Consider the following 14,184-nt stretch of genomic DNA (forward strand, 5'->3'; position numbering starts at 1 on the left):
TGTCAACCCTTGAACGGAGAGAACTCCACCGGGTAAAACTGGTACTTAAATGCTTTTCACCTGAGGGCAAGTTCATGAAGCATGGGATGGCTAGAACTTAAGCACCATTGTTGGAGTCTTCCTGGCTTGAGGAGTCTGAGAAGAGTCAATGGGTGCCACAGTTGCTGGAATGTGAGGGGGGGTTGCTGGAATGTGAGTTGCTGGAGAGGAGTTTGCTTTCAGATCTACATATAAACTCCACCCAAATCCTTAACTTCACATGCTTGTAAAAGACTCCAAGGAGCCAAGTTTAACTGCTTCTCAGAACCAAAATCAATACTTTATAAAGGAAAACAGAGAATCTATAATTTCTACAGCATCTCATCCACAATGTCCAGTATACAATATTACTAAATATGCAGGGAAAAAAGGACAGGTAAGAGAAAAAGCATTCTGTATAAAATGATCCGGAGATGACCCAGATGTTGAAATAACAAAGGACTTCAAGCAGCTATTTTAAATATGTTTAAGGATATAAAGGAAAATATGGTCACAAGGAATGCACAGATGGGGGAATCTCAGAGAAATGGAAACTAATTCTAGAACTGAAAAGTGTGAAATCTGAAATAAAAATTTTACTTAGAAGAAAGTGTCAGTGAACTTGAATATAAAGAAAATTACCCAGTGTGATGAAGAGGAAACATGAAAGTGAAAGAACCTTCATAACCTATGGCTACTGAGCAGTCAAATGTGCATGTAACAGGAGTCTCAGAATGAAAGGACAGAAAAAGTATTTGAAAGAATAATGGTCAAAATTTCCAAAATGAGAGAAAACAAAGATCCAAGAATTCTAGAACATACAAAGCAGAATAAATAAAAGGCCAAACCTAGGCATGGCATAGCCGAGCTGAAAACCAAAGTTCCAAGAGAAAATCCTGAATGCAGCCAGAGGAAAATATTACATACAGAAGAACAATGACATTTGATTGCTGACTTCTCATCACTAACACTAGAGATAGAAGACAATGAAATGATATTTTTAAAATGCTTCAAGAAAAAAGCTGTCAACCCAGAATTCCATATCCAGCGATAAGATCTTTCACAAATGAAGAAAAATAAAGACAGAAAAATCGGTGCAAGCAGTCCTGCACTGTAAGAAATGTTAAAGGACATTCTTCAGGTGGAAAGGAAATGACACCATATGGAAACCTGGAAGGAAACAGGAAAAACACAGGAAATGGTAAATACATGAATAAATGTAAAGCAACATATCTTCTAAGGAAAAATTATCACTGCATATAAGGTTCATAATATGTAGATATATGAATAGCACAGAGGAAAGGACAGGTGGGCTGAGGTAAATGGAACTGAACTTTTGCACAGTTCTTACATTTTATGTAAAGTGATATATTAACTCAGCAAACTGTGGTAAAGATATAAAGAATTATGCAAAGAGGTAAAGTAAAAGTCAATACAGGAATAAAAATGAAATACTAAAAAATATTTGATTGGCCCAAAAGAAAGCAGGACAGGAAGAACAGTATAAAAAGCCAATGAGGCAAATATGAAACAAAAAACAAAATGGTACTCCTAAATCCAACCTGAATAAAAACTTACACGAAAATTATAGAACAATATCCCTCATGAGCATAGAAGAAATTTCCCAATAAAATATTAGCAGATCAAATCCAGCAATACATAAAAAGATAATATATCATGACCCAGTGAGTTTATCCCCAGAATAAAAGTTGATTTTAACATTCAGACAGCAATGTAACTCATCATATTAACAGAATAAAGGAGAAAAATCATATACTCATCTAACTGAAACAGAAAAAGCATCTGACAATATTCAACACCCAGGAGACTTTCTCAATTTGATATTAGGTCTCTTCTGAAAAACCTATAGCTAGACATCGTACTTCATAGTGAAATACTGAAAGCTTTCTCCCAAAACTGGGAATAAGGCAAGGATGTCCACACTTCAACTACACAACGTTGTACTGCAGGGCCTAGCTAGTGCAATATGGTAAGAAAAAGCAGGAGGATTGGAAAGGAACAAGTACATTTGTAGGCATAACTGTCTACATAGAAAATCCTTAGGAATCTGCAAAATAACTCAGAAGTAATGTGAATTTAGCAAGGTTGTAGGATATAAAGTCACTAGTAAAAATTACATTTCTCTATACAAAATTGGAAAAATGAAAAAAGTTTTAATTCCATTTAAAGTACTTGTCAAAACCCAGAGTGACTTGGGAATAAATTTAACAAAAAACATGCAAGATTTCTGTATTGGGAATTAAAAATATCAAGGGGAACTGACCTAAAGAAATGTAGAATACACCATGTTCATGGATTGGCAGATTCTATATTGTCAAAATGCCAAAAGATCTACAGAATCAAAGTAATTATGGTAGGAAAATTCTAGGATGGCCCCCAAGATTCTCAATTTTGGTATTCTTCCCTTGTGTGATCATTTTTCCTTGAGTGGATGGGGTTTGTAAATATGATGGGATTTCACTCATGTGATTAGATTACATTATATAGCAAATATGAAGGGGGTTTTGCAGATGTAATTAAGGTCACTAATCAGTTGACTCTGAATTAAAAGACAGATTATCCTCTGTGGGCCTGGGCTAATCAGGTGAACCCTTTAAAAGAGGGCCCAGACTTTTCCTAAAGAGAGATTTGAAGTGAGAGACATGCTTTCCATGCTGGCCTTGAAGCACACTGCCACGGTGTGGGGAAGGCCTCGTATCAGGAAACTGCAGGCTGCCTGCAGGAGTTAAGGACCTCAGTCCTACAACTGTGAACAACTGAATTCTGCCAACAGTGAGCTTGGAAGGGGACTACAAGCCTCAGATGAGATTCCAGCCACAGGTGACGCCTTATATAGATACAAAAGATTAAGAGTAGTCAAAACAATCTTGGAAAAAAATAAAGATGGAGGATTCACATGACCTAACTTTAAGAATTTGTCGTTGTTGGGTACCACTGAGTCCATTCATAGTGACCCCATGACAGAGTAGAACCGCCCCATAGGCTGTAATCTTTACAGTAGCAGATTGCCAGGTCTTTCTCCTATGGAGCCGCTGGGTGGGTTTGAACCACCAACCTTTCAGTTAGCAGCTGAGCACTTAACTGTCTGTACCACCAGGGCTCCTTCTAAGCTATATAAAAAAAAAAAACCTAGTGCAAAGATATATTAGGCCACAGTAATTGAGACTGCAATATTAAAATAAGGGACAAACACATCAAAGGAACAGAACAGAAGGTCCAGAAATAGACTCATACTTAAACATCCAATTGATTTTCAACAAAGGCACCTAAGCAATTCAACGGGGAAAGGAAAGATATTTCAACAAATGGTGCTAGAAAAACACCATTAGAAAAAAATAGGCTCCTACCCCCACCTCACACTGTAAACAAAAATTATTTTGAGATGTATCACTCTTGGAGCTTCTGGAAGAAAACATAGAAAATATGTTCCTGACTTAGGAGCAGGCAACTTTTTTTTTTTTTTTTAACCAAAGGACACAGAAAGGAAGCAACAACCATAAAACAAAGCAAAATTGATAAATTTCATCAAAATAAAAATTCTGCCCATCAAAAGAAACCATTAAGAAAATCAAGAGGTAAGCCACAGAGAGGGAAAAATATTTGCAAAACATAATCTGACAAAAAACTTGTATCTAGAATATATAAAAAACTGTTGTGACTCACTAAAAGGATGAGAAATTGGTGCCAAGATCATTTAATGTGGGAAAAAATACTTTTTTCAACAAATGGTGCTAAGAAAACTGGATATCCACATTCAAAAGAATGAAGTTGGACCCCTATTCTACCATATACAAAAATTAACTCAAAATGGAACAAAGACCTAAATGTAAGAGCTAAAACTATTAAACTCTTAGAAGGAAACATAAGAGTAAATCTCTGTGACCTTGGATTAAGCAATGTTTTCTTAGATATGACACCAAAAACACAAGCAACCAAAGGGGCAGGAGGGAGGGGATAAGTTGAACGTCAACCAAAATTAACTTCTGTGTGCATCGAAGTACACTATCAAGAAAGTGAAAAGATAATCTACAGAATGGAAGAAACTTTTTGTAAATCATTTTTCTATATAAAGAACTCCTACAACTGAACAATAAAACTCAATTAAAAATTGAGCTGCTGTTGTTGTTACATGCCATCGAGTTGGTTCTGACTCAGCGACCCTATATACAACACCACAAGACACTGCCTGGTCCTGCACCATCTTCACAATCATGCTTGAGCCCACTGTTGCAGTCACTGTGTCAATCCATCTCATTGAGGGTATTCCTCTTTTCACTGACCCTCTACCAAGCATGATATCCTTCTCCAGGGACTGATCCCTCCTGATGATATGTCCAAAGTAGGTGAGATGTAGTAGTCTCGCCATCCTTGCTTGTAAGGAGCATTCTGGTTGTACTTCTTCCAAGACAGATTTGTTCTTTTTTTGGCAGTCCATGGTATATTCGATATTCTTCTCCAGCACCACAACTCAAAGGTGTCAATTCTTTGGTCTTCCTTATTCATTGTCCAGCTTTCGCGTGTTTAAGAGGCGACTGAAAACACCACGGCTTGGGTCAGGCACACCTGTCAGCATACAGACTGAATAAAAAATGGTGAAAAGATACAACCCTGACGCACACCTTTCCTGACTTTAAACCATGCAGTATCCCCTTGTTCTGTTTGAACGACTACCTCTTGATCTATGTACAGGTTTCTCAAGAGCACAATTAAGTGTTCTGGAATTCCCATTCTTCGTGATGTTACCCATAATTTGTTATGATCCACACAGTTGAATGCCTTTGCATAGTCAATAAAACACATGTAAACATCCTTCTGATATTCTCTGCTTTCAGCCAGGACGCATCCGACATCAGCAATCATATCCCTGGTTCCACGTCCTCTTCTGAATCCGGCTTGAATTTCTGGCAGTTCCTGTTGATACACTGCTACGGCTGCTTTTGATTGATTGATCTTCAGCGAAATTTTACTTGTGTGAGATATTAAGGACATTGTTCGATAATTTCCACATTTGGTTGGATCACCTTTCTTGGGACTAGGCATAAGTATGGATCTCTTCCAGTCGGTTGGCCAGGTAGCTCTCCAGCTCTTTGCACATGTCATTGTAATACTTTGTCTTCTCAAAAAACTGAGCAAAGGACTTGAATAGTGCTCTGAAGAAGATACGCAAATAGGCCAATAAGCACATCAGAAAGTGCTCAAATCATGGGCCATAAGGGAAATGCAAATCAGCCACAATGAAATGCCACTTCACACCCACTAGGATGACAACAATCAAAAAGACATGCAACACATTGCTGGTAGGAATGTAAAAAGGTGCAGCTATTGCGGCAGGGCTTTTGCTTCCCAACTAGAGACTGCGTCCCTTGCAGTCCGTGTTGCCACATAACTAAATTTATTTTTGTTGTTTTTGTTGAAAATATACGCAGCAGAACATACACCAATTCACAATTTCTACGTGTACAATTCAGTGACGCTGATTACATTTCTTCAAGTTGTGCAACCATTGTTACCCTCCTTTTTCAATTTGTTCCTCCTCCATTAATAAACTCACTGCCCCCTAAGCTTCCTATCTTTCAAGTTGCTGTTGTCACTTCGATGCCATATAGATAGGTCTTTTGTGTGTGGGTGTGTCCTGCTAAAATGCATGTTTTTTTAAAAAACAATATTGAGTTTTTGGTGAAAGTTTATACAGCAAGTTAGGTTCCCATCTGACAATTTCCACACAAATTTTCTGTGACATTAATTACATTTATCACAGTGTGTCAGCATTCTCTTTAATTGTGTTCTGTTTATTCCTTTTCCAGTACTCTAGTTTCCCTGCCCCCTTATCTTCTCATTTTTGCTTTGGAGTATTGTTGACCTTACATTCTCATACTGATGGCTTTTAAGTAAGGCACCGATCTTATGGGTAATATCCTTTATTTTGTGTGCCACTCTGCTATTTCACTAAAAGGTGACCGACCTCAGGGGATAGGCTCGGTTCTAGGTTTAAAGAATGTCTCAAGGCAGCAGTCTCAGGGAGTCCTCTGTTCTCTACTGTTCCAGTTTATCTTTTTTTTTTTTGGTAAGAATTTGAGTTCTGCTTCACATTTTTCTCTCATTATTGTGACCCTGGTCAGGACGGTCAGTAGTGGTAGCTGGGCACCATCTAGTTCTTCTAGTTTCAGGGTAGCTGAAGTTGTGGCTTGTGTAGGCTTGTTTCTTCTCTGCACTTTTGGTTGCCTTCTTATTGTTTTGCTCCTGGCAAGTAGAGACCTGTAGTTGTGTCTTAGATGGCTGCTCACAAGCTTTTAGGACCCCAGACGGTACTTACTTCACTAGGATGCAGATCATGAATTTTGTGAGCTGTGTTATGCCAATTGACTGAGTTGTCCCGTGAGACCCATATGATCTTAAAAGAGCACGATGCTTAAGGCAGACATTCTTTACTAGTTAAGCTAAACTGCTGTTTGGTTTTAAGAAGACTTCAGGGGGATGTTTTTGGTTTAAAGTTAAGGTTTAAAGATTATCTTAGGACAATAGGTTCAGTGGTTCATCCAGCCTCTATGGTTCCGAAAAGTCTGGATTCCATAAGAATTTGAGATTCTATTCCACACTTCCCCCCTTTTGATCAGTATTCTATAGAATCTTTGATCAGAATGTTCAGGAATGGTAGCTGGATACCAACCAGTTCTTCTGGTCTCATGGCAAAGGAGGTGGTTGTGCATGGTGGCAATTAGCCACACATTCCATTTCCTCTTCCTGTTCTGACCTTCCTTCTTCTGTTGTTCCAGGCGACCAACTGTTGTACACTGAATAGCCGCCTGTAAGCATTTAAGACCCCAGGCTTTACGCAACAAAGTAGGAAGTAGAACAGGAGCTCTGAATATGATATTAGGCCAATTAACTGGGATATCCCATGAAATCATGACCCTAAACCTGCAAACCAAGGAACCAGATTCCATTAGGTGTTTGGTTGTTCATAAGCAGCTGTGATGTGTGTCATCTTGGCTAGGCCATGATTCTCAGTGGTTTGGCAGTCATATGATGATGTGATCACTTCAGTGTTGGGATTTGATATAATGTGATCTCCTCCATGATGGGGGAAACCCTGGTGGTGTAGTGGTTAAGTGCTGTGGCTGCTAACCAAAAGGTCGGCAGTTTGAATCCACCAGTGCTCCTTGGAAACTCTATGGGACAGTTCTACTCTGTCCTAGAGGGTCACTCTGAGTCGGAGTTGACTCGACGGTAATGGGTTTGGTTTTTGGCTTCCCATGATGGGATCTACTGTGAGTAGCCAATCAGTTGAAAGGGAGTTTCCTGGGATGTGTGGCCTACATGGAATATAAGTGGGCATTCTGGCAAAACTTGTGGGCTTTTGCTTGCTCTGGCTCCTGTTCCTCTGACCTCTGGTTCTTGGGACTTGAGCTAGCAGCTTACCTGCTGTCTTGCCTGCCTATCTTGGGATTTGTCAATCTTTACAGCCTGTGAGGAACAGAGCTGTTCTCTGACCTGGCGATCCTGGGTTCGCCAGCCCCTGTGGCTATGTGAATCTGGAGAAGCCTCCAGCCTGATCCATGGAGTTGGGATATTTCAGTCTCTACAACTGCATGAGCCATTTCCTTGATATAAATCTCTCTCTCTATATGACAGCAATTACATTTATCAGCTGTGCAAACCTATACTTAATCAATGCAATTTTTCCATCATTGTAAACCAAAACTCAGTCACATGACCAGATTCTTGCCAATGAAATGAGGGTGGGAGGACTATATGTAGCTTCAATGTGATAAAAATGAGGATTGGAAAGAGAAATGGGGATTTTTCAAATCTCTGGAAGTCAAAATTTTCTCAGAATTACATCAGAGAACCTAAACAAAACTCATTTTTATTAACTGGGCTTTGGTTTTAATGGACTGATTAAACAGAAGTCCCTGTGGTCTGATAAAATATGTTCTAGTTTGGAATCCACGATTCTGCTTGGCCAAATAATCTGTCACTATGGAGAGTGTACTACCTGAATTATATTTTAATACCTCAAAGCTCTGTTGGCAGATTGCTCAGATCTGACAAGTTACATGATATACAAAAGGAGTCAATGCCAATACAAATTTTAAAGTTGCATGTGCTCTCATGTGGACCCTGTGCCCTGGCTTGGTGAGTGGGTGGTGTGGCACTTACCCGCACGTACTACTCATTGCTCCACCTCTGTTCGCAGGTACTGGGTAAAGTCTGACATTTTTTTCAGTTGAGCAAAGTTTAATCTTTCTGAACACATAGGACATGTGTTTTCAGTGTTCAGCATGCTGTTTGGGGGAGGGAAATACAGAGCACATTAAATCTTTACTATTCCATTAGCTTTGGGCTGCTCTACTGTGAAAAACAACTGTTTCCTGTCTGCACTTTTTTAACATGTCATCATGCAATTTAAGAGTCAGTTATATTCAGTCTCATGCAAGATGCCCTTTAAGGATAATGTTCTCAAAGGTCATAGAAGATTCTTTCAAGAAGCTGATTTAGGAATCTTTAGGAATATAAACAAATAGATTTAAAATAAAAGAGCGGCTGAATGCGAAGTCTATGTATTGATAAATCTGTGGGACTGAGTGAGATGATACACACTTACATCTTAAATTCTGAGTACAGAGCAGGGAAGTCACAATGTGGACACACTGTCCAGTCATCTTTCAACATATGTCGACCCTGGAAACAGTACATTTAAGAGTAAAATTCATCTTTATTTGTAAAACTCCCACCATTGTTCAATTATAATAATTAGACTACAGTTAAAAGCTGGACCTTTTAATTACAAAATTATTGATATTTCACATAGGTGGGTAATCAATTAGAGATGACATCAAGAGGGCGAAAGCCAGATTTTATCAGATTCGTCTATAAAGGAAGAATAATCTTATATTTTGTGATATCACTATCTGAATTTGTTTTCCTTTAAAACATATTAACTCATGAACTAACAAATAATCTGATATTTTAAGTTTTCTAATAATCCCACCCACCAACTGCCATCAAGTTGATTCCAATTCATAGTGACCCCATAGGGTTTCCATAGCTGTAAATCTATGGAAGCAGACTGCCACATCTTTCTCCCATGGAGCCACTAGTGGTTTCAAACCCCCAACCTTTTGGTTAGCAGTCAATCGCTTTAACCACTGTGCCGCCAGGGCTCCTTTTTCTAATAATAAGCCTTAATAATAAAATAACTACCACTTATTAAGGGCTACAGCATGCCAAGTACTATACTTGGGTTTCATACTTGTTATCAATCTATGTGTTATTTCAGTAAGATAAGAACTATTCTGCTCATTTTACAGATGAACCCAGGAAGCTAAGGCAAATTTCACCAGGGTATACAGCGAACGAGCGGCACAAAAGGATTTGCGCCCAGGACCATCTGATCCCCAAGCCTGCCCTGCAGTGCCTCCTTGATATTCATGTAGATTATTACCAGTTTTGAAGGTACTTTGCTGACCAAGAAGTTAGATGCTAAATGTTTCAGGAAACGTGAGGGTACGATTACTTCCGAAGTGAAGAAACAAGTATTTAAATGGCTTCTCTATATGCGTACAAAGAAAGGGATAATATCATAAAGGAACTTACTGTTGCAATGCAGTACGGGATGTTATTTTTACATCCAGGGCAGAGGAGTTCACACTCTGGGAGAAGAAACCCACAGAATGGGCACGGGGTGGTGGCCTCTTCTGTCTCGGATGTGTCAGGCCTCCTAGGAGGAGGGATCGCGTATCATTGAAAAACAATGACTTAATTTCATGTAACATGGAGAGCAGAGAGAAGGCGTGCTTTGAAAACCAGTAACATGTAACACACCAACTTCTTTACAACTAGACTCTGAGACTAGAGATACCAGCTTACCTGCAGCCCCTCCCCATCGGCTGCTCCAGCTCCAGGGAGGAGGAAGAGTAACTAGGATTGGGCGCTACATGGTCTGTGCTTGAGAGTTGGTGGAGTTCCAGGACGTTAAACGGCAGAAAACCTGGGTGGGTCTTACTGTCTCCTCTCTTCCTGTGCCACTGAAGTGGTGAGCTTGCCATTTCTGCTCTCTCTCCTTTTGTGTAACTGAAGTGCTAAGGGCTACCCAGTGCTGCTCAATAGGGTTTTCTGTGACAATGGAAACGTTCTCATTCTGTGCTGTCCAGTTCAGTACCTACTAGCCACATGCAGCTTCTGAGCACTTGAGATATGGTTAGTATCGAGGAACTGACTTTTAGTTCTTAAAAACCTTAATTCAAATTTAAATAGCCATGTGTGGCTGGCAGGTACTATATCAAACGGCACAGCTTTAGATCACTCTTGCATGGGGAGAGAATGCCTGACATCTCTTTCATGCCAGAAGCTAGGCCAGTGTGGCACTAAGCCATGGCGGCAAATGTGCTCTCTCATTTGCTAGTTACTTTCTCCCCACCTCCATGCTGGTGGGTGTGCTGAATCAGACTGATTTGGTCTGAAGTTACTTAGTCTTCTACACTTTATAAAAAAAGGGGAATGTTCCACGTAGCTCTGTTTAGCTTAGGGTTCCCCACCATGAGGTTGGCCCTATCCCCAGCTAATAATTCAGTGGTACTTGCTTCCATGTGTTATCACTGCTGGTGCATTCCCCTCCCTTGGTTGAGGTCTGGGTCAAGATTCAGGTTCACCTGGGTCCCCTGGTCATAATGACAGTTAATACTGTTGTTGTTGTTAGGTGCTGTTGAGTTAGTTCCGACTCATAGTGACCCTATGTACAACAGGATGAAACACTGCCCGGTCTTGTACCATCCTCATGTCTACTCTAGGAAGCAGCTCTTCCCCAGTTGTATTTTGAGTGCCTTCCAACCTGTAGAAATCCTGGTGGTATAGTGGTTAAGTGCTACAGCTGCTAACCAAAAGGTCAGCCTTTCGAATCCACCAGGTGCGCCTTGGAAACTCTATGGGGCAGTTCTACTCTGTCCTATACAGGCGCTATGAGTCGGAATCAACTGGACGGCAACGGGTTTTTCCAACCTGAGGGGCTCATGTTCCGACACTATATCAGACAATGTTTTGCTGCTATCCATAAGGTTTTCACTGGCCAATTTTTTTCCAAAGTAGATTGCCAGGTCCTTCTTCTTAGTCTCTCTTAGTCTGGAAGCTCTGCTGAAACCTGTCCACTATGGGTACCCTGCTGGTATTTGAAATACTGGTGGCATAGCTTCCAGCATCACAGCAACACACAAGCCACCAGAGTATGATAAACTGACAGGTAATTGGTAGATAACAATGAATAGGTACCTCAAATGCCATCGCCACTTTGAACAAGTGAGAGTTTAGAATTAATCCATGATGCAATTTTTCCTTTTGTAAACTCAAATGTACCTCTTCTTAATTTTCTTTGATAAAATCAGGTAAATGTAGGCCACTTACTGCTTCTGAAGTGAGGACATGCTTTATGTGCCCTTGGAGCTGCACAGGGTGTGGAAATGAACTCTCCATGTTGACATGACGTTTCTTACACTGAGAAATACTATGTTATTTATCTCTCTGTGGCAGGCCCTGTTTACTGCCTACCATTCTTTTCTTTTTCCTTACCAACAGAACTTTGTTTTTATGCAGCAACGTGCTTTGCAGCTAGAGACAGCCATGTGGCAGAGTACTGGCCAGTGAGGCCTAAGTGGAAGTCCTGGGCCTCGTGTCCTTCCCAAATAAAAAAGGAAAGACTTTTAACCTTTTCTTTTTCTACTTCTTCCTGCTTTGAATGGGGACATGATGCCTGGAGGTGACCAGATTTCTTGTAACCATGAGGAGGAAACCTACATGCTGTGGAAGGCAAAGCTGGAAGACAGAGGAATCTGTCCTGGTGGCATCAGGACACAGCTGCACTGGGCCTGGGCTGCAGTGCTCTGTTGTAGAAGCAAAGACATTCTGACCGTTTAAGCCATCGTTTGTTGGGCTTTCTGCTGCTTGTAGCTGAATACAGTCCTAATTGCTACCCCATATCCATTTTCTTACTGAGCCTGCACATAAGCAGTCACATTCTGCAGACACATTTGTGAAATGTGATTAGGTAGTGGAAACAGCTGTCACCGCCTACCTGACCATGGCCTCAATCTTCTTTTTGTATTTGGCATCTATTTTATTGCGGTACTCAGGCCTCATCAGCATAGCTGCAAAGCTGAAAGCCGAGTTCTTCAGGCCTGCTCTGTGACACTCGATCACAGTAGACGTCAGGATTGGCACAATGTCTGCAATACAAATCAAAGAGCAGAAAGAGCACCATGTCTCCTGTCTTCAGTGGTACTGGCCTGATGCTGTCCCTGGTTCAGTAAGTAAAGGCCAATCTCTCAACTTTGCCTGTTCTGGCAAAGAACCAGAAATGACCTGTTTAATGAGGGAAGGGAACAGTAGTAGAGTCAGGCCAATCATTCATCAAAATGTCTTTCCTTTGGTCATACCAAGTTCTGCCTTGAAGCAACCAAGGCTTGCACACCTTTGAGAGACATTTTGCATCTGACAGGACTGCTGATGCAAAGGGCAAGGGAGATGAGTAACTGCACTAACCTCTTTGCATGCATCCAATTACTTCTTCAGACAGATACCCGGAAGCTGAATTACTAGCTCACAGAACATGACCTTTTCTAAACCACTCTTATTACAAATAGCCAAATTGCTTTCTAGAAGCCATAACAACTTCCATCCCCACCAGTCATCACAAGCATGCTGTCATTGTTGCACCACACAATTATTTTAAAGACATTCTTATGTTAAAAAAAAAAAAAAGTATATTCACAGAACAGGGGTTAGTGAATAATGACCCACAGGTCAAATCCAGTCCTGAGGCTGTTTTTGTATGGCCCATGAGCCAAGAACGGTTTTCATATTTTTTAATGGTTAAAAAAAAAATCAAAACAAGCACAATATTTTATGATATCCAAAGATTATATGAAATTCAAATTTCAGTGTCCATAAATAAAGTTGTACTGGAACACAGCCACACTCATTTGTTTATGCATTGTTCACGCTACAACAGTAGAGTTGAGCAGCTGCGACGGAAACCATACAGCCTGCAAAGCCTGAGACATTTACCATCTGGCCTTTACAGAAGTTTGCTGACCTCTGTCATAAAATGTGGCTAAATCTATTTACTCAAGAATGTTACAATGATATGTTTTTTAAAATAATGGGACCTTTTCAGAGGCAATACCCTGTACTAGTTGAGAACACAGAGTCAGACTTACTAGCTGACTGTGATTTTGGGCAAGTATTACTTCACTTCTCTTGCCCCGTTTGCTTATCTAGAAAATAGGGACAATAAAAACAGTACCCATGTGAGCAGAAAAGAGTTAATATAGTAGGTCTGAGACATCTATCCTTAGAAAGACCTGCATACAAGGCTGGCCCTTGGCTGGTATCTGGGAACTCGGATTTTGGGAGGGTTCCCACCATCCCCAGAACTGATAGGAGTGGCTCACTGTGCCTATACGGTCTGTATTATGCTAAACACCTGCTTTCCTTCTGGGAGTCGGGAAACTTGATAGGTGCCAGGCAGAATGTGCCTACGTGACCAGTCCCCAAGAAAAACCCTGAGTGCTGAGTCTCTAATGAACTTCCCCGGTAGACAACATTTCACACAGGACGCCACAACTTACTGTGGGAGAAATGAAGTGTGTCCTGTGTGACTGCACTGGGAGAGGACCCTTGGAAGCTTGTGCCTGGTTTCTTCTAGACTTCACCCCATGTGCCTTTTCCCTTTACCAATTTTGCTTTGTACGTTTTCACTGTAATAAATCTTAGCCTCGAGTACAACTATATGCTGAGTCCTGTAAGTCCTCCTAGAGAATCACCGAACCTGTGGGTAGTCTTGGGGTCCCCAGACACACCACTTTATGAGGTTGTAAGGATTAGCTGGGTTAATATACGTAGAGAGCTTAGAATGATGGCCGAAAGAGTCAGTGAATACAGAGCTTATAATGTTATACTAATGCAGAAATGTGGATACTGACCTCTTCTCAGGCAGTACTTACGTGATGGAAATTTGCTAATGTTGTTGGCCACCCGAATAAGCATACGTGCCCCCTTCATATGATCTCCATTTTTTACATGAATCTGAAATAAATGATAGATTTTATTCATCTTAGAGACTGATTAACCCCAACTACTCATATATAAAAGAAG

The 14,184-nt window shown here is 40.6% G+C and overlaps 1 protein-coding gene across 2 annotated transcripts in view; it reads right to left on the reverse strand.

Moving 5' to 3' along the window:
* WDR19 (WD repeat domain 19) overlaps positions 1 to 14,184 on the reverse strand; it is a 101,640-nt gene that overhangs the window by 956 nt on the left and 86,500 nt on the right. For both annotated transcript variants that reach the window (XM_049886342.1, XM_049886341.1), the window contains 5 exons: positions 14,034 to 14,115; positions 12,104 to 12,254; positions 9,637 to 9,760; positions 8,645 to 8,721; positions 8,200 to 8,324 (listed from right to left, as the gene is read on the reverse strand). In XM_049886342.1, coding sequence (XP_049742299.1) covers positions 8,213 to 8,324; positions 8,645 to 8,721; positions 9,637 to 9,760; positions 12,104 to 12,254; positions 14,034 to 14,115 — 546 coding nt within the window. In that variant the 3' untranslated portion in view covers positions 8,200 to 8,212. The remainder of the gene's footprint in view (positions 1 to 8,199; positions 8,325 to 8,644; positions 8,722 to 9,636; positions 9,761 to 12,103; positions 12,255 to 14,033; positions 14,116 to 14,184) is intronic.

This window comes from Elephas maximus, chromosome 5 (assembly GCF_024166365.1).
Source record: "Elephas maximus indicus isolate mEleMax1 chromosome 5, mEleMax1 primary haplotype, whole genome shotgun sequence".
Classification (NCBI taxonomy): Eukaryota; Metazoa; Chordata; class Mammalia; order Proboscidea; family Elephantidae; genus Elephas; species Elephas maximus.